The sequence below is a fragment of the Eublepharis macularius genome, chromosome 6, assembly GCF_028583425.1.
Source record: "Eublepharis macularius isolate TG4126 chromosome 6, MPM_Emac_v1.0, whole genome shotgun sequence".
In the NCBI taxonomy this organism is placed as follows: domain Eukaryota; kingdom Metazoa; phylum Chordata; class Lepidosauria; order Squamata; family Eublepharidae; genus Eublepharis; species Eublepharis macularius.
The window spans coordinates 69137065-69158267 of record NC_072795.1 but is presented as its reverse complement, the minus strand read 5'-3'; the positions used below and the strand labels follow the sequence as shown (position 1 = coordinate 69158267).

Sequence of the window (21203 nt, the reverse complement as noted above, 5' to 3'; positions counted from 1 at the left end):
GCTGGTTAGCCTTTCTACTAACCCAGAGAACCTCTGTCTTGTCAGGATTAAGTTTCAGCTTGTTCACCCTCATCCAGCCTATTACTCACTCCAAGCACTAGTTTATAACATCAACATCATCGTTGGAATTAGATGAAAAGAAAGGTAGAGCTGGGTATATTCTCATATCAGTAATACCACAGCCCAAATCTCCTGATGACCTCTTGCAGTACCTTCATGTAAATGTTAAATAACACGGGGCATAAAATCAAGCTCTGTGGGACTCCACAAGTTTTAATAGCCATGGAGTTGAACAGGAGTCCCCCAGTACCACCTGAGGCCAGTCACCCAGATGGGACTCAAACCTCTATAGCATAGTGCTCCTTAGTCCCAGAGGTGGCTCAGAAGGATACCATGGTCAATAGTATCAAACACTGCTGAGAGATCCAGCAAGAAAAGCAGGGTCACACTGCCCCTGTCTAGTTCTCCGTAGAGATCATCATCCAAGGCAACCAGAGCAATCTCTGTTCCACATCCTGACTTAAAGCCAAAATGAAATGGATCTAGAAAACCAGTCTCTTCCAAGAACTCCTGCAGCTGAGAAGCAACCACCCACACTAATACCTTGCTCAAAAAATGAAAGACTGGAGACCAGCCTGAAGTTCTCCAACATAGGAGGGCTCAGGAAAGGTTTTTTCAACACAGGTTGAATTATTGCCTCCTTGATCACAGGTGGTTCAATTCCTCAAGAAAGCATTTATCACTCCCCTTACCCATTTAGCCAGTCCTCCCCTGGTAGCTGCCTTCATAGCCACAAGGTGCAAGAATCAAGAACACAGGTGCTCGGGCTCACCTCTGCAAGGACCTTGTCCTCATCCATAATCCTTGGGCTCCACAAGTGGAAAGGTATCCATATAAATTGGACACGCAGATGTCAAAGGTACATCATCTGAAAATGTGTCCACTCTGGCATCTAACTTAGAATAGATCTTGGAGATTTTGTCAGCAAAATAAGTAGCAAATTGATACAGTGAGCTGTTGTGCAGACCAGTTCTGTGAGGCCATGATGTAAAAGCCTTCAAACTACAAAAAAACAAATTGGATGGACAATTATATGCAGATGCAATGGTGGCAGAGAAATATTGCCTTTTTGCTGCCATCACCCTAGCAGATAGTCTCCAATATAGGCCGTATGCTGTGTTTGATCAGTCTTGCTCCAAGTTTTCTGCCAGTGGTGCTCTAGCTGTCATCCCTCCCATTTAATCACCTTCAGTTCCCCTGTGAACCATGGAGACTAGTTGGCTCTGTCCAGGGAAAGAGGGTGCTTAAGGGCGATTGTATCAATAGCCCAAGCTATTTCTCTATCCCAGAGAGCAGTCAGAGCATTGATAGAATTGCCAGAAACCCTCTGGATTCATCAGCCTCCTGGCTCAGACCATTCTAATTGTCCTCCCAACCTTGCAGCGGTTCCGGGTGTCAGTCAGTCTAAATTTCACCAGATTATTGTTGGTCCATGACAAGAGCAGAGTGGAAAAATCCACCATTACCAAACCATGTACCTTACCCCAGAGAAAACCCTATCAGGCCCAGTGTATGCGTAGGTACCAGCAGGGCTTTTTTTCTGGGAAAAGAGGTGGTGGAACTCAGTGGGTTGCCCTATGAGAAAATGGTCACATGGCTGGTGGCCCTGCCCCCTGATCTCCAGACAGAGGGGAGTTTAGATTGCCCTCTGCACCATGGCGCATAGGGCAATCTAAACTCCCCTCTGTCTGGAGATCAGAAGGCGGAACCACCAGCCATGTGACCATTTTCAAGAGGTTCCAGAACTCCTTTCCACCTCGTTCCAGCTGAAAAAAAGCCCTGGGTACCAGAATGTTCTGGGACAGTGCCATGGTTTTCATGGCAGTTGTGGGGTCCTGATCTGATTCTGCTAGGGCAGTGTCAGCAAGTCCCCAAGGACAACAAACCTTGGGGTCCTCAGTACTAAGTCCAAGATTGTCTCCATCAGCTCAGGCAAGGAGACTGTTGGGTAGTGGAGTGGGCAGTACACCAACAGAATCCTTATTCTGTCCTGAGTCCCCAGCATCTAGAACATATTCTAATGAATTTTTCCTTTAGTATGCATGCATAAACTGGCTGACTTCAGCCCTGATAACCATTTAACACATTACTGCCTGTGAGGCTGCAGGGATTGTATGTATGGTTTCTCCATATCTTTTCCCTGCAGGCTTTGTTGAGCCAAAGGTGTTAAGATGGATGGCAGCAGTGGCAGCTGTTGGGCTTGCTCACACCCACATTCCTGAGGGTCTCCTGACACACCCTAAGCTTTATCTCCTGTACATACCCACAAACCAGAATTCTGAAATAAATAATTGGCAACTCTTTGTGCAGTCTGTGAGTTTATTGCCTGGTATAGTAAAAGTAGAATACTCTACAAATGCTTTGACAAGTAATCACAGCAACACATGTAGTTTGATCCTAAGATGTTATTTTGCCTTACTCTACCACTTTGGCTTCCTTAGTAGAGCTGAATGGACTTATTGTACTGGAATAAATTATCCTACAGGCACTCCTAGCATAGCATATGCTGGTCTCATCTGTTAATGGCATATGTAATCTGGATAATATGGGACAATTTGCTAGGAGTGAAGAGGGCTAGACTATCCTTTCGCCGGGCCTTTAAGACAGAGTTGTTCCGCCAGGCATAGGGCTGAGGCTGGGCCTCCACTGGCCTGAAAAAAGGGGTGTATAAAATCTTAACCCTCCCTGTGAAGGCTGTCCACCATCCTGTTTTAAATCCTGTTTTAAATGCATATTAATACACTGTTGTTTTAATGTAGATGAATTTTCATTGTATTTTAATATGTTGTTATTCGCCCTGAGCCCGCTCGCGGGGAGGGTGGTATAGAAATTTGAAATAAATAAAAATAAATGAATAAATAGATGATCCTCAGATTTTTTTCTGTCTTCAATGACAATAATTCCTGTAATGTCAAGATATCGATACTTTCTTCCCTAATAGGGGATTATATTCAATATATGACCTCACTGGTCCCTTACAACTCTGTACGTCTATGACGGCATGCTTCTGTATGGTTAATCTCTTTGAGCTGGTAGGCTGATGCTTTGTTCTCAGCAGTTAAATTTGATTCCTGGAGGCAGGTTTTTTTCTTGATAATTGATAGGGTGGAGTAAGGCAGGAAACCATGACACACCTTTGTCTGGACTTGTTTGGTTGAAAAGTTTTGGAAAAGAGAACATGCGTGTTCAGGGAGGTGGGGATAAACTAGATTAAATAGAAGACAAATTCAGCATTCTCGGGGGTTCATTTAGAAACAACATACTACTGAAGGAATGCTGCAGGAAGGGTCTTGGAACAAGAACTAGAGTTTGAGGAGAAAGCAAGCAAAAAGAAGAAATACCAACGGAAGCTCTTCAGGTATGTAATGTGGGATAAGGGGAATGCAAGAAGAAAACTAGTTGCTAATATCAGTTGGGCAAATAGATAATAATTCCAGACAAATTATCGGTGTTGATTTTGCACTCTGGAACAAAGTCTTGTTCTGTGTTAAAGCATTGTTAAAAAGTAATACCAGGCCAGTTTGATTTTGCAGAACAGAATATATAATAGGCATTGAGAGGAAAGTGGCATTTATGTCAGTCCTCTGAAAAATACAACAAAGCCTGATAAACATTTTTCCTCTGGATGCATTCATCTCTAGCTCCTGGTTGTTTACTTCAAAGTAATCTCCACTGAAATCAAACTAATTAAGGATGTGTGCCTAGGACTACAGTATTAGAAAGGCACCCACATGGCAATGGTTAGCATCATGAATAGATATCCTATGTTAGTATCCTGGAAGAGAGGTCATTACATAAGGACTGGGGAAGTGAATGCAATGAACCATCATGCAACTACAGTGGGCATGCTCTTTGGTCAGTAGATGTGGGTTCTCCTTCTGTACAGAAGGATGGTATTGATATTCCTGAAAATGCTTGCAACTCCCTTGTAGCAAAGGAATTTCATGTAACTTTTTGAGTCAGAATAGGTGGTAGGGTTAGTTGTTATCAGGAATTGCTCTTCCCCCCCTGTATATTGTTAAGAACCTAGTATTGGGCTATGATCATTCAAACATCAGCTTAATGTAAACTCAGCAAGAATGATTTTAAAGTCACTTATTTCATAAATTAGGTGCCTACTGGCCTGTACAACTAATTTTGGCCATGACCTTAGGCATCTCACTCAGACTTCCCATCTATGAAATGGTGAAAACAGCATTGAAATACTTTGTAATACTTTGAAATACTTTGATAAACATTGCTAGATGATACTATACATGAAAACTTCTAAAAGAAAACTTCCAGAAGTAAAACTCTGAAATAACTACTCAGAATATATAGGAGCAAAGAACCCAAGAATTTTAAACTGAGTTGGTTAATCTATGATGATTATTATGTGGCACAGATAAATCCTTTGAGCTGCCCACCTGTATTATACAGAACATATTTCTTGTCTCATGGACATGTCTGGCACAACACATCTGGCTTGTTCTTGCTGCTGATAGTGGCATGTTTTAGCATGAGCAACAATGCAAAATAGGTCAGGAGAACTGGTTGCTGAGGATCTAGCCTTCAGAATAGATTCCTGCATATCGCCCCCCCCCCCCCGGAGATTCTGTCAATATAGAGTGTATTACAGCTTGCATTTCAGGAGCTCAAATGCCATAGAAAAGTATTCCAAGTTGCTTGGGGTTTTATCCTGTATTCCAAAGCCTGTCCAAGTAGTGGTTTTGGTGATTGTAGCTGGGGGCCATGGCAAACCATTGCGAGAAGGAAGTGCCCCACAGAAAGCCAACAGGGCAGCCCATGATGCACATAAGAGGTAGCTGTATGGCCCACACAGCTGGCGCTGCTTCTGTGCCAGTCCACTGGCAGCAGAGTGAAGTGGCAGGGCCTTAAAGTGCCTGGATGTCTGGCAGCAGTGGGTTCTAGCCAGTTTAATGTTGTAGCATAGATGGGCTTTTAAGAATCAATCACTGTATTTGAGGACAGGAAGCGTTGTTGTTGCTGCTGTTTTTATTAGAGCTTTTCATCCCTCTTTCCAGTGGATAGCATCTCTCAGCACTTAAGGGCATGTCTCTTTCATTCTATCTACCCCTTCCTCATGGGGACACTGAAGACGTTAGTTCAAGTTGCTCTCAGTTCCATACTACATTCGTTTGATTACAGGACATACTTCTCTGCTAGAGAGATGATCATCTGTTTGGAGTTATTGTTTAGTTACGGTTGATACTTCAAGGCTTGGGCCAAATAGCCTTTAAGCCAGAGCGGCAGCACCCAGCCTTCTGAGATGGAGGAGATGGAGCTGTCTTTTTACGAGAGAGAAAAGAATGGAAAATGAACAATTCATTCTTAACCAACAGAACTGTCTGTCATCTCATGGCAACCTTGAGTCTATGTACTGAACAAGAATAGTTATTTTTTTTAAATGCATGAACTTTTATCCAGTCATAATTTTTATTTTATTTTACTTCATTTATATCCTGCTTTTCTGCTCAATGTAACTGGCACAAGGTTACCCAGCAAACTTCCATACCAGAGCAGGAAATCAAACCTGGGTCACCCAGATCCTAGTTCATCATTCCAGCCACTACATCATACTGGCGCTCAAACATTTTTTTGGCTATGCTTATGGTGGTGGTGCAAAGGGCCATTAAGTCACAGCTGATTTCTGGCCACCCCTGCTGGGGTTTTCAAGGCAAGGCATAACTGGAACTAGGTGTTAAGTATAGATGAAGGGTAAGGACTGTGATTTATGTCCATACTGTCTCCCTGCACCCAGTCTTCAAAAAGAGACAAAAATGTCTCAGAGTCATAACATTGGAAGAAATTAGATGGTCAAGCTTTATTTTCCAAGGGTATTAGCCCCCCCCCATATTTGCCCAATTCAGAAACTACAAGCAATGTGCAAGAGAGAACAAGGTGTATTGCCACATCAAATCCAGGAGAACAGTAAAGATGAGGGGCCTCCCATGTTCCTTCTACCTCCTCCAAGCAGTTTCCTGTCATTATTCCCAAGTACCGAGTAAGGAGAGTAGCAAGAATGCGTGGGCTATGTAGCAAGCTTTGAGGGATGTTTTTAGTTTTGTTTCCAGAAACTTGAGGAAAAGCTCACAACACTCAGAATGCACTGGGGTTCTGTTCACACACGAAATTTAAATTGGCTTCATTTTAAATCTATTTATTTTTATTTACTTCATTTACCCCAATGGGTAAATCATTTACCCCCTTTCACCCAACTGGCAACCCAGACAGAGCAACTTATATCCTTCTCCTTTTCTCCATTTTATCCTCAAATCAACCCTATGAGGTAGGCTAAGAGTATGAGACTGACCCTAAGTCACCAGTGAGCTTCCGTGGAAGAGTGGGGATTGGAACCCATGTGTCTCAGATCCTAGTTCAATACTCTAACCACTATACCATATTGGTTTGCTGCACAGAATGCAAAGGTAAAGCCACAGTATAGAACTAAAGTTTTCTGGTGTGTACATTTATTCTTCTGAATTCCTTCTCACACATTGACAGCATAACATAAATGATGAGAAAAAACACCAGGATGGCTCCAGTGTACTTCTTAGCACCACATATGAAAAGTTCAGTACCTTGACAGTATACTGCTGGTTTCTAGTTTTTCAGTAGTAGGTGTTATAAATGGGTACCTAAGCAGAAATTGTTGCAACTAGCAAGGCCATTAGTTGACAGGTTGTTTACTTTTTAGTCCTCTGGGGTACTGAAGATTATCACAGCTTACATTGGGGTTTCAACAGGGCTAAAGTGCTAAGAAAACTTTACATGGGGACTGTTAAAAAACATTTCATATGGGGCAATAACAATCACATTTGAACACCTCTCACCTTTTCTGTCACAGATGAAGGTTGTTAATGAGAGAGAATTCAGAACCAAAAAATGTCAGTCCAGTCAATGTAGGCTTTTTATTTGCACGGACCCAGTTTAAATCAAAGAGTCATGTGTGAAAATTACTTATTTTTGAACTATATTAAGAGCAGGATTTTATTTTGGGCTTAGCAGGGTTCAGCCTAGAACCTGTTTTCAGTGCCAATTTCCAGATCTGGAATACATGAAAAAACAGGGAAAAAGTGTTTTTCACCATGTGCTGAATTCCATTTTGTTGCCGATGAGTAACTATAGCCAGCTTCCACAGTTCTGAGATGAGAAAATGAGCAAGTGTTTTAGGTCAGAGGGCATAACACTCAGTCCAGCTTGAATGCAGTTTCTTGCTTTGTAGAAATTAACTATTGTTTAAATTAAGCAAGGTACAGTTTGCAAGAGGTTAAACTGTAAGGCATACATGCTGTTAGTAAGCCTAGTCCTAATGCTTCTTTCTCTATATACAGCTAGTAGTGCAGAGTGACTGATGCACACATAAACATGCCATGGTCCTCTATGTCCCTTACTTGAGTAATCCACATATGAGCCTAGAGTCCAAATAGATTTATCAGTTCATAGAATCCATTTTTAATTACCAGAACATGGCAAGTAGTAATTTAAAAGAGTGTAACTCTGAGTATATGTTTGCTTCACTTAACAACAGGCAGTGACATATTTATATGGTATATGGTTTCTGGGCCAAAGGACATCATTCTCAGGCAGTTCTCCTCTATTAACCATGCAATTGCTTGGGAGGGGGTAACTCTGCTTAGGATATCATTGTAACATGTTTTTGAATTAACATCTGAATTCAGTTCTTCAAAACACCTGATAGTGTTGGGCTCGGTGGGAAGGAGAGAGAGAGAATTCCCCAACTCATCATAGCATATATAGCTAGGTGTCATCTGAAATCCTGAATACCAACATCAAGCAAATAAAAAGATGTATATAATAAGTTTAAGCAAGACAAGACAGAAGCTAAAATAGCAATGTTGGGATGCCAATCCACACAGAGCCAAAATCTTCCCAAAGACTGGGCTGGGTTTGGCTCCAGGGTTTTATTGTTCTGCCCTTCTGGCTGCATCTTTCAAGCGTCTTCTGTCAATGTTAGTGCTTGTTCAGTGTGAACACCTATTATGACTGTGCTAGTGACTCACATCTTAAGAAGCTGTGCATTTGCCAAAGCTTCAGGCATCACTTATCCTGAGGAAGAGAGCACAGCTACGAGCTAGAAAGCACCTTATGTGGTTTTAGACAAGCAACTTGGGTGGGTCACTCACTTCACAATCATCACCTAGGGAAAAGTGCATACCATCAGATATGAAACATAGCAAGATGTCTTATTTTGCCACAATCATATGGATGAGGCAGCTGTTGGGGGCATCTTTTAGCCAATATGATCTGAGGGAGAATCCCTTCCAAACTTTATCTATAGGCATAGCCATCAATCAGTCCCTGCACATGAGCAAAAAATAATCTTTAAAGGCATTCCAAAGAAAACTGTATTGAGTTACCAACTGGTAGCCTAACTTTACATATTTCTTGATGTTACCAATGATGCGTACATGCAGTTAGTTTGGGGTGGGGGTGGGGATATAAATCAAGATAATATGGGTGAGGGCATTTCCTGACACACGCCACCAAGCCATGTTCTTGAACACTAGAGAAGAAATCACAAGACACTGTTCATCGTTTTATCCAGCTCTGTCTTGAACCTAATGATAATGAGGCTATTCATTCATACAACTGTTTTAGGGAGAATGTTCAAAATTGTTTACATCTCTATTTAACACTTAAAATCATGGGCACGGCCCAACCTTAAACACATTTAAACAGTGGTTTCTTCATTCCTTTAATTCTTCTGGGAGAGCGTTCCAGAATTTTACATCTGAGTTTGTTAAAAGTCATCTTCACAGCCCAGCCAAAGTTAAACAATTCTAAGCTCTGTGTTTTTTATTCAGAGATTTAAAGATAAAGATAAATCCCTCCTGTTAAAATCAATGGGGCTTATACATGCTTCTGTTCAGGAAGGATAGAGCCCCATCTGATTTTGCTATCTGGCTTTCTTAATATCTAATTTGTAACTGTTAGTTCTTGCACTAACAGCTTTCATTAATCACTTTGTACTTGGGGCTTCTACAGGGAAGGGGGATAGGTGAAAAAATGTTCCTTCCTGGAAAATTAGTTGTAGAGCAACCCTAAGTACAATAGCGGGCATAAACAACTACCACTGCAATTACCTCATAAGTACAATGAACTTCCTCTGCTATCTACTCCACCTCAACAGCTTGGTTGCTCTTGTTATCTGCTTTGTCTCCATTTCTAGTAGCACCCATCGTTAATCACACTACTATGGGCCTAACCGTTAGTTACACAATCCTCATACTGCAAGTCTTGGTATGCATCCACCACAAGCACTTTCTATCACATATGTGCAGTTGCCAGCTCTGGGCTGGGAAATTTTTGGAGACCTGGGGATGGAGCGTGGGGCGGTGGAGGTTTGGAGAAGAGAGGGACCTCAGCAGGGTATAATGCTATGGAGTCTACCCTCAAAACAGCCAGTTTCTCCAGGAGAAGTGATCTCTGTAGTCTGGAGATCAGTGGAAAACCTAGTTCCCAGGTGCGCAGGGGTCTCATTCAAGTCACAACCACAGCATGGGGCTAGAGGTCTGATGGGGCACATGTAGGTTTCCCTAATGGTGCCAATAGCATTCCCCATTAGGGAAACTAGGTTTGGAAAATGGAACAGGTGGGAGGGGGTAGCCTTAAGCATGCTATGGTCTTGATCCAAATCAGAATGGCGTTCCCCTGGTGCACACCCAAGAGGACATTGGGGGAGATCTGAATACCATACAAGGACTGTATAACATGAAGTTGGGCCCTCCAGTTTCCTTAGAGGAAATGGCTGCTTTGGAGAGTGGACTCTATGGCATTATTCCTGCCAAGGTCCCTCCCCTCCCCAAACCCCTTCCTTTCCCAGCCTCACTCCCAAATCTCCAGGGATTTCCCAGTCTAGAGCTGGCAACCCTAGCTTTTGGTATATTCAGGCTTGTTACACTTGGCGTGGATATGGGGGAGTTTTTTTCTATTTTTGCTACTTTTAAAAAGTTTTCACCTAAACTGGATTGAGTCCTAGTGTTTCTTTTTAATTGTTTTTTTTATTGTAATCACCCCTGAGTGCTTTTTAAGTAGAAGTACGGAGTATAAATCTTATAAGTAAATGGGGAAATTTGCTTGAGTTTAACAAAAATACATTTATATTAACACCAGGACTGCTTTAGTTTTCTATTATAGAAAGATTTTGAAGAGTGAATAAAAATATTCTGGTTATATATTTACCACTAGATGACGCTGTGGCTTCATGCTGTTTTTTCAGCTTTATAAAATTGTCATGTCTAAACTTCATAGACCTTCCATATATATTCCCTTACTCCAACCTAGAAACTTGATTAAAAGGACTGCCATCTTTTAATTTAAAAAAATTCTGGTCACTGGGCAGAGTATATCTGAGCATTTTTAAGGACAAGGGAATGACCTAAGGATATGGTGTCTCTGAATATATACTGAGTGCTGATGAGTAAGAGGAACCAGTTTCTGTTTTTTTAAATTGTTTTTTAAATTTTCAATACAGTGTATGATCTCTATACAGTTCATGAGTTCTCATAAAATCCTATGAAGTGAGCATTCAGGGAATGTGTACAATCAGCTGTTCCCAGCTACCCCATTGCTTTGTATTCTATACCTTTGCTTTTGGCTGCGAAAGGAAGATGACCTATGATCTTCTTGGTTACTATAGCACATCAGCAGTCAAGGGGTCAGGTGTATGCTATTGCTGCTAACCTTCATCTTCACCTTCAGGTAGCAATTATATGGATGCTGTAAAGAAAAATAAGCGAGATGGAACAGAAGTCACAGAGAGACGTAAGTGATGTGCTTTCTAGAAATTCCTGAATCTTTAAGCGAATTCCCTCAACCCTTGTTAAGGTAAAAGGTAGCACACAGTCAATACCCCCCTTAGTGCTCATGTGCTTTGATTGCCTTCTGAAAGTATTGTCTGTCCATATCAATACTCTAAATATGCCTGTTTACCAATGTTTTTCATCATGTAGTAATGTAGGTTTTTATAACATAGTGACCTTTTAATAAAACCAGTTTACTACCTGAATGTAAAATGGAGAGGGGAGTCATCTTATGCTGACTTCTCCACCTCAAAATCTGCTTCACGGTAGTTGTTCAATAGGTCCTGTACAGGAGAACTGTCTAGTGTATTGTACCTCATATACTTCATGACAGAACCTCGTTTTATTCTTTTTACAGTTATCACAGAAACTGTTACCACCAGACTGACATCTCTTCCCCCAAGTAAGTGGCTGTTGCTCAGAATTCATTATATGTATGTGTGTTGTAAGCATCCACCTTGTTTTTGACTGTCTGGGCCTCATTTTCTTAAGTCCCTGAGATCACCTGAGAGTTGACTTCTGAAGTCAGCAACAACAGAGCAGCTGTACACTTGCTCAAATTGTATGTGCCAAGGTGAAAAGATCCAGGGACTGGCTCTGGTCAGATTGTGGCAGTTGAGATGGTGCATTCAGCTAGTAAACACAATTGAGGCCAGTTCTCAGCATCTGTCTCTATAATAACCACAAACCTCAAATGTCAAAGGATTGCAGGAGTGGCACAGTTTTTAAGGCAGTGGTATGAGAGAACAATGCCAATAATTTCTACTGCTAACTAGTAACAGTTGTTTTGGAGGGGCTGTTTTCATTGTTGGAAGTGTAACTGATTACTACTGATACGATTCTCTTACTCAGGCAAGTATTTGCACTGTTATTAAATGCTCTTTTTAATAAGATTGCAACCAATCTCCACCCCCCAAACTCCCTCTGTTGCTCAGTTGAATTTAAATAAATTAAAATGTGAAAACAAAAATAAATGGCAGAAAATGTACTGTCCTGTTTCAAACTGACCAAATAGCAGAAGTTAAGAGGTAAACAATCTGATGCTATTGTTCTTGAGATGTCTTCCAAATATTCCCTGTGCATAAGTTCTGGCTAAGCTGTAGAACCGCATTCAAGACCTCTGTGCTCTTAATTTGCAATGTTTCTCACGCATAGTGTCTCATTTTGCCTTTATCTGGCAGAAGGAGGTGGTAGCAGTGGGCTCAAAACAACAGCATACAGTGGTGGAAGTGGAGTGGAAAAGAGGAGTTACACCCATGGCAGCAGTTACGTCACATCTAGTAAGTTGTCCTTGAGCTAACACCAAGTGAGAATATGAATAAAAACATAGATGGGAATGAGCAGAGAGAAGAGTGAATCAGAGAGAATTTTATGCGTGGGAAATGAGCAGAAGACAAAAGTAGTCTCTTACTGGAATATTCACAATAGAATGTGGATCACAAGTAGCAATGAGATCCAGCTGCCAAATTTTAAGGCAGATGTTTTTATGGTGGAAATTCATCATTATAGGAAGTGTTACCTCAAGATTATATTATAATGTGTTCATAGTTAATCAATTCTCAGTGTTATATCTTGATTTCAGCACAAACGTGGCACAAAATAATTAGATGTATATAAACCCAGCCTTACATTGGTTGCATTAGAACAGCAAACACAGTGCTGCTTTTTGTTGTTGTTTTGGAAAAAAAGGTACCACTACTCATATATAAGGTTGTGCTGATTTCCACCAATCCCTGCTTAGGACTTAGGAGAGCCCTGGGGAAAATGCTGGTAGTGAGTCCCATCTCAAAAAAGCTCGGAGCAAACACGGCCAACAGTTCCAGCAGATATAAAAGACATGTATCCAACCTGGATTTGTCTATTCACCAATCCTCTGGTCAGCTCCAAACAGAAATGATTAAAGGACTCGGAGCCCCTGTGTTGAATCTTAATCTGGAGCCCTATGCCACTGTAAAGACCAATGTTCAGAGATCAAGCAGAAACCCAGGAAGACTTCTGCTCACCTTTTGCCATGACCTTGAATTCATTAAAAGCATATAGGCAAACAATTATCTTTTTCCCTCAGTGCATTATGAAGATAATAATACTGTCTATTTTACAGGGCTGTTGTAAGAATTACTGATGGTCAACACATGTAAGAGATCCATGAATGTTATCTCTCAGGGAGTTTTTATTGGTAAATTAGTGGCTGCGGGAAGCTGTGGGAAGAGCATTGGGTTGGGGTAGGGTGGAGTTTTTAACCCTCCTCTTCCTATTGTCCCAATTCCAAAGTAACTTTAGCAGGTCCCTATGGCATTGACTTCCACTGAAGTCCACTTCTGTTCACCAATAAACAGAATCTAAATTAAAAATGGCTAATGGCCTGATTGTATGTGTGCTGAAAAGTGAGCTCCACTTAGTTCACTTGGATTGCTCCAAGTAGGCTGCAACTTTAGTTTGGTTTATAAATGAGACCAACGTTTTGAATTTAATGTCGATGAGAGTAAGTATTCCTGATTTGTGCATCTCTCGGTTAATCTGGAATCTATAAATTATAACACTAGAATGCATAAATTTAGCCTTATTTTGTTGTGCAGCAAGCTCAGGAACGAGAGCACTATCTTAAACATTATGTTCAAAAGTCACTTTGAAAGTAGCCTAGACGACGTTCCAAACATTTTACTAAAGACTTGCAGAACTACATATTGCATTAAAGAACAATGATTTATTTTCCCAGTGCAGCTGCTGGGGCTGCTTTTTCAAGGCACAGAATGGCACAGGGAAGGTAGAGGGAGAAGGGCTTTTTAATCCTTTCCCCCAATTCTTCCACTGAAAAATGTTACCCATAAACCACATTTAACCAAGGGGAAATGTACAGATACTTGTACTTGTTCCTAGTGGGGGTAAAATTGGCTCCAGGGTGACATTTTTCAGCCTGAAAAGAGAAGGGGAGGGAAGGAGGGAAGGGTTAAACTTAAAAGCCCCCTCTCCATGCTGGTCTCCCCCTTAAAAAAGCAGTCCCATAATCTACATTTGGAAAAAGAAGAAAGTATTTCATTTAAACCTGTGTGCTGTACTTAGTTTAAAGGTAAGGCAACAATCAGCAACAGCAATTTAGAATAGTCTTTTTGTAGAAGTTGTAGTCACACACAACCCCAGTTCAGGCTAGGGCCATTTCCACATGTTCTTAAAGGGACAGTACACAAATGGAATGCTGGCAATGCCTCCGTTTGCAAAACGGATATATGCAGGCTGTTTGGCTTCCATTTTTTCAGCACCTTTTATAGGACCATGGAAAGTGCATTCCCAAAAAAGGCGTCCAAAAATTGGAAGCCAAATGGCCCGTAACCGTTTTACAAATAGAGACGTCTGGATTCATGAGGAAAAGCCGCCACCATTCAATGAGCGGGCCATCCCTTTAAGGTGTGTGGAAATGGCCTAGGATGATGTAGAGAGGGAATAGTGGCTTTAAACCTTCCAAATTGCATGATTTCAGCTATAAAAAGAAACTTCATCATACTGGTATTAATTTTTAAAGGCAGAAAAAATGTGCACGAGATGAGTGTCCAACTTGTTTCTCTCTGAGGGATAATAACACTGTGGTAAGTGCAGTTTTAATAACATGAATCTATATGAGGATGGAAGGGTAACCCCTCCCCTCAATTACAAGGCCCTAGGATCAGGGCCTCAAATGACTGTAATTGAGTTGTAAAAAACTTTGGAGCAATCCAGTAACAGATATCCCAACATCTCCTCTACCTTAACCATAAAGCAGAAATCCTATATGAATTTACCTAGGAGTAAGCTCCGTTGAAATCAGCAGGGGTGAGTAAATGTGCATAGGGTTGGGCTACAAATTCATTCCCTCTTAGATATCTTCAAAGACAGAGACAGGCTTTGTGGCTCATCCATAGACATCATTTATTCCATGACAATCCAATCCATTATATATGTCTCTCATATATCTGAGGAGGCTTTGTTTCATCAGCAGGTGGAAATGCTAGAATGAATGCCTCCTCTTCCTCCTACAAGCAAGCTATCACTCCTTCCTCTACTCTCCCCAAATCACCTGGGTCAACGTTTGAGCGAAAAACCTATACCACCCGTCATGCAACATATGAAGGTATCATAGACTGTGCCAACCAAGTGGAGGGTGGGGAGGTTGTATATACTGCTCTTCCCAGTATCCTAATCTGTCAGTCTGTTAATTGTTATCTACACTAGCTAGGTCGCAGTCATTAGGAACCCATGTACCTTTTCAATGTCCTGCTGTGTCCTGTACTGAAAGAAATAGAAAATACTGCTGTGTCCGTTCATGATCCTTTCAGATCTTAATGTCACTGTGAGATTATTTACCTCTACATCTCTTTACAGCATTTATAGTCCCTCTTTCTCAAAGCGATTCATTCCAATCACCAACAATAATAGTTACTTATCACATTTTAAATAAGCTAATTTCCTCACCTCTTCCAGATTAATCCGCAGATCTTCTACATACATCCTCCAGGCACTCTTGTTAAATCCAAAACAAAATATTTGATTCTCTATATTACAAGTTCAAGACATGGCTTAGTACACAATATATTGGACTGCCTTGCATTATAAAATAGGTAGTAAAGCTTTTAAAGAATGAGAGTTGATGTAGATGTAGCCTACTTACAAAATTTCTTGTCCTGGATCTGGCTCTCTCTCTATCTGGAGCACTGTCAACAAAATATCCATAGGCAGTTGAGTTTCCAGAGAAGCTTGATGCCCATGAGGAGCTGGAGAAAGGGCCGAACAGACCCCTGCATCTGGTTCTGCTGGCAAAAATCGTATGAGGGGAGTTGGAAGCCCACTGGAGTTACGTAACCCTTTTTAGATAAACTAACTCACATTATACAAGTGGTTACACTTGACAACTTGTCAAGTCAGGTACCCATGTCTGACTCGTATTATAATGTCTAGTTTGTCTCTATGCCTTCCACTGCACCATTTTCATGACCTGAAATGGTCATGCCGAGCCACTTTTTGTCCCATATATACTGATCACATCAGGAAAATGGTGCAGAGGAAAGGTTTACAGGGCTGTTGTAAGGACTACAAGAAGATAATATATGTGAAATAGTTTGAACAGTTGAAAGCCCTGAAGAAATGCTAAGCATGAAATATCTAGCAATGCTAAGCATGAAACATCTCTTTGTTCCACAGGGAGCTCCAGTGCAAATTCATCTCCAGAGTTTCCAAGAAAAGATTTGGGTATGTTTCCATTTTATTTATACTGTGAAGGCCAACTTGAGGACATATGCATATTAATGATCAGGTAGTTTAAAATTCTGTTTTGAAAATCCCCATATTCTTCCACTGGAATAAATTATGCAAACTAGAAAGAGGTGCTTAATTGCCATTCTTAGTTTCCTTGCAAAACCGTTTACTGAAATAAATTAAATTTGTGTAGTAATTGTGGCTATCGTGCTATCTTGTTTTCAGCTTTCCAAAATATATTTCAAACAATTTATTTTAGCATTACTTTTGGTTTTCACAGGTTCCTCTGCTACCAGAGGGCGAAGCCAAACCCGAGGTGAGCTATAATATCTGTTTGTTTGTAAATAAGTATAGGTTTTTTGGAATTCTAAGAGCTAGTGTAGATGTGCCCAAGGGGGTGGAATTTTTTGACAAAACTTATACTATGCATAGATAATAACTCAATAAAAATGAAGTGTTCACACAATCACATCAAAAGTATTATTTGCACTAATTTAATCAGTGCACACATGCCATGGAGTGCACTGTCATTTTTAAGAAAAAAAGACATGGGTAAAAATCTGTAATAAATGTCACCTGTGCCAGCTCCAAGATTAATTTTAGATAAATATTCAAGGCAAACTAGATAATCAGAATGTGATATACACTGGCGAAAAAATGGAGTAGAAATATGAACAGTGCAGTAAAACCGATATTTTAAAATAAAATTTCTTATCAACATTGCAGCATAATAATTTAAAAACAATCTGTTAGGCAACTCATGTGTATGTGCGTGCACACTTATGGTAGCTCAGGCCAAAATATAAGTACAAACCAACAGCAATGGAAATTTGGAGGTTTGGAGACTCACGTTCAGGACATTGAGTTACCAATATACCTCCCACTTCACAATAAGGCTTTCCTTTTCTTTTGTCCTTCACAGAGAGTGAAATACGAGTGAGGCTGCAGAGTGCTTCTCCGTCAACCAGGTGTAAGTGTTACAGCTGTTTTTCTGGGTTTGAACAAAGGTAGCTGGGTCTTTTCTTGATTAATAATCCATGAGTTTCAGCAGTGATCTCTCCGATAGCCCATTTGCTAGTCTTATTTTTCCATGATGTCATAAAATATTTTCCTAAACTGTGAGCTGGTAACTGTTTGAAAGATCACAGAAATATATGTTGGGAGGAAATGAGGGTCTCCAATATGACAGTTAAAAAGCCTGTCCTTTGCAGCCTATTGCAAGGGTTCAAGGAGTGCAGTGGCGCGGCAAGAACCACCCCAGACACCGTACATATGGGGGAAATGGCCAAACTTTATTGACAGGAAACAAAACAGCACACAGGAGCATTGGCAGTCATGCGGATCGGATCCCGCAAAAGCATCGGCTGGCCTGCCTGCCAGCCGATGACCCCTCCCCCCTTCAGACCCGTGCTGAAGGGGGGGTAAACCAGGAGTGGCATTCGGAGGGGAGATCATCTGGGTGTACACCCCTGTATGATCCCCCCTGCCACCTGGGAGTGGGGCCGCCCGACAGCCCCCGAGCTGGGCATGCACCACCGGCCCACTCCCAAGATCCCATAAGGGGATCCCCTTCCAGGGGACCAGGGCATGCCCTGATCCCCGCAAAGAGATCCGATCCCATGACCACCGCCGACAATTGTGACAAAACAGCATAAAACCAAAATGCAATAAAAGAGGGGTGCGGAGGGTGGGTTGTCGCCGCCGAGCCCGAATGCGGGGGTGAGGGGGCGGCGCCGATATTTATGCCCCACTGCCGGACCTGAGGGAAGCCTACCTCCCCCAGGTCCGGCAGAGGCCCCCGCCCCCCCAGGCGGCCCCTGATTGGCCGCCTGGGTTTAAAACTATTGGCTGCCGGCCGGCCCGTTGCATGCTGGGCCGGCCGGCCTCGCAGGCAGCCAGCCACGCCGGCCCTCCTTTCCCCATCGGCAGCAAACTTCCCCGCCCGGTAAGTCGGGCGTTCGCGCTTGCAGCCTATTGCAAGGGTTCAAGGAGTGCAGCGGCGCGGCAAGAACCACCCCAGGCACCGTACATATGGGAAAAATGGCCAAACTTTATTGACAGGAAACAAAACAGCACACAGGAGCATTGGCAGTCATGCGGATCGGATCCCGCAAAAGCATCGGCTGGCCCGCCTGCCAGCCGATGACCCCTCCCCCCTTCAGACCCGTGGGGAGGGGTCTCGGCTGCTGCCGTGCTGTCCCGGGGTGCCCCTCCCCCGGCTGGCTGACGACCCAGCTCGCCTTTTGCCTCCCGCCCCCTTACCACCCGTTGGGGCGGGGGGCGGAGGAGATAGCCTCCCCCCCCTTTCTGCTGCTGGGTGCCCTGTCGCCTTTTTGCGGGTGTTTGCCCCCGTCTTGGGCCCCCCCCCGGGCAGCCCTGCTGGCCCCAGGCTGCCCTCCCTTGGGAGGCTGTTTTGGCCTCACGCTGCGTCCACCCACCGCCGCAGGCCTCCGTGCGGGCCCAGAGGATGAGGAGCGGGGGGCTTTTGCAGGCGCCGGTGAGGCCCGCTGCTGCTGCTTCCTTGGGGCCATGCCGCTGCGCGTGTATGGGGGATGGGGTACTCCGGCCTCCCTCCCTCCCGGACGTGCTTTGGCCCGCGGCTTCCTTTATGCCGCGTTGGGACAAGGGCTTGCCCCAACCCCTGGCCCCGATCGCCGCGCTCCCACCCGGTTCGTGCAAGCACGGTCCGGGGAGCCGATCTTCGATCGCGCTGCGCCGCTCTGTCGCTTCCTGCTCCCAACCGGCTCAGCCCCGTGTGAGCCGAGGAGCCGCGTTGCGGAGGACGCAAGGGAGAGGCTCAGCTACACCTCTCCCACTTGCGCTCCCTCCGTTCTTCTGCGCACGGGGTCCTCCGCTCTTCCTCCAGACGCTGATCCCTCTCTTGTCGCCGCCGAGCCCGAATGCGGGGGTGAGGGGGCGCCGCCGATATTTATGCCCCACTGCCGGACCTGAGGGAAGCCTACCTCCCCCAGGTCCGGCAGAGGCCCCCGCCCCCCCAGGCGGCCCCTGATTAGCCGCCTGGGTTTAAAACTATTGGCTGCCGGCCGGCCCATTGCATGCTGGGCCGGCCGGCCTCGCAGGCAGCCAGCCACGCCGGCCCTCCTTTCCCCATCGGCAGCAAACTTCCCCGCCCGGTAAGTCGGGCGTTCGCGCTTGTCTAAAGAGCTAATTATAACATACATTATTCTCGCTTCTTTTATTGTTGTTTATTGTTATAACAACCTTTGAGGTAGGTTAATCTGAGGAAGATTGTCTGTCACAAAGTCATCAGGTGAGAGATTCATGGCTAAGTGGGATTTGACATGGTTTGGGTTCTACCACTACATCATGCTAGCTCCACATGCAGTCTTGGGGAACAAGGAGTCCTGGTGTCAAAATAAGGCAGCCGGAACATAAACCACCCATCAGTTATTGTTAAGATGCAAAATAATAAAGCATTCAATTCCCAACTGAGATCATCACCTTTTTCAGAGATGAAATAATTCATTAGGATTTCAGCTGTGGTTTGTGTTTGGAAGACAGTTTTTGTTCTTACTCTTCAATATTCCTTGTCACCTTCAGGGACAGAACTGGATGATGTTAAGAGACTTCTTCGGGGAAGTCGCTCAGCAAGCGCCAGCCCAACACGGTCCTCATCAAACACACTCCCTATACCCAAGAAAGCGGTTGTGGAAACCAAAATGGTTACAGAGAGTTCCCAGTCAGGTACATAATTGTTAGACGCTCTGAAACTGAATCCCAGTGAAATACTGAAGTACTCTACCATTTTTTTGTCCAATCGCAGAACAATGTAATGAGAATATCAGAGGCTAACTTCAAGGGCCAAACTACACATAATATTGGGGATCCATGTCTACATGCCACAGACTTGTAACTTAGCTACAAAAATAACTACGAGGAGGCGGATCAAGGCCATATTGATCCATAGAATGGGGTTAACTCTTCTCCCTGTGTCATTTCCCTGATTGGAAATGCCTTACTGGGCTGCTTTAACCCCAGCAAAGAAAAAGAAAGATTTTGTGACTGTCTTTTTTCCATATAAAAGAAGCCATGGAGAGATTTCTGGTTGAAAAAGCATGGAGAAAGCTGTAAACCCCTCTCCTATAACCACTTCTCTCACCTCCAGATCACCACTTCTCCCCACTGCTTTTTGTAGTGAATATGAACATGGATCCCCAATCACATACAGTTTGGCTTTTTAGGCCATAAACAATGTAAAGAAGGTCAAAGCCAATTACAGAAATGCCCAAAGGCCCATGCTTGTTCCTAACATTCCCAAAATGGTGCATTTACATTCTTTAATTTCTACATGGAATAGGCAACACCATGGTAAACCTTTTAAAAATTGACACCTCCAGAAACAGTTCTGGGGGGGGTGGGGACTATTTTTTCAGTGCCAGTGAACTGTACCCACTTTTTAATAATTTACACAGTCATGGCCTATTGCCTTCAGTCATCTGCACTGAAGCTGTCTTCCTTGTATCAGCTTTTCAAATGTTTCTTCCTGCAAATACTGTACTGGTGGTGATTGACATATCAGGGGGTGGAGTCTAGTGGGATAAGGGTGGACCTTAGTGGAAGGATATACCATAGAGAGGGCAGATGGTAAGACCTAGTGAGTTGGGAAAGAGTCTGGCTGTGGATAGGGTAAATGGTGAAGCACAAATAGCTAAATTCAACGCAAATATAAGATAGTCTGTTCCTTTGAGACTGGCGTGCAACTGTAGCAACTTCCCTTTGGTACAAATCTAAACACCTGCAGTTTCGGTAAGAATACTGGGATGACAAGGGTGGTTCCAGTTATGTGGGTTTTCCCCATCAGATCATCTCCCTTTCTGCTATATGACGAATGGGCAACAAAAAGAGGTGGAGACTTGCTTTTTAAAAAGTTGGGATTCAGAGAACCTGGTAGATTGTGTCAATCGATCATTAATAATACTTTAGTGATCTAGCAACTTCCAATTTTTAAAAAGCCCTCCAGTAATGTTGGGGGAGGTGGCATCCATGAGGGGGCTGAAGCAAGGGAAGTGATACTAATGTGGGTGGGATCTTCAAAACTGTGAACCTTCCTATCCACACAGTGTACAAAGGCAC

At 43.2% G+C, this 21203-nt stretch overlaps 1 protein-coding gene across 4 annotated transcripts in view; it reads left to right on the top strand.

The window, feature by feature from the left end:
- Positions 1–3232: 3232 nt before the first annotated feature.
- COL17A1 (collagen type XVII alpha 1 chain) overlaps positions 3233–21203 on the top strand; it is a 78444-nt gene continuing 60473 nt past the window's right edge. For all 4 annotated transcript variants that reach the window (XM_054982948.1, XM_054982946.1, XM_054982947.1 and 1 more), the window contains exons 1-9: positions 3233–3418; positions 10786–10848; positions 11245–11289; positions 12068–12166; positions 14854–14988; positions 16056–16103; positions 16390–16425; positions 17032–17079; positions 19671–19814. In XM_054982948.1, the coding sequence (XP_054838923.1) occupies positions 10797–10848; positions 11245–11289; positions 12068–12166; positions 14854–14988; positions 16056–16103; positions 16390–16425; positions 17032–17079; positions 19671–19814 (607 nt within the window). In that variant the 5' untranslated portion in view covers positions 3233–3418; positions 10786–10796. The remainder of the gene's footprint in view (positions 3419–10785; positions 10849–11244; positions 11290–12067; positions 12167–14853; positions 14989–16055; positions 16104–16389; positions 16426–17031; positions 17080–19670; positions 19815–21203) is intronic.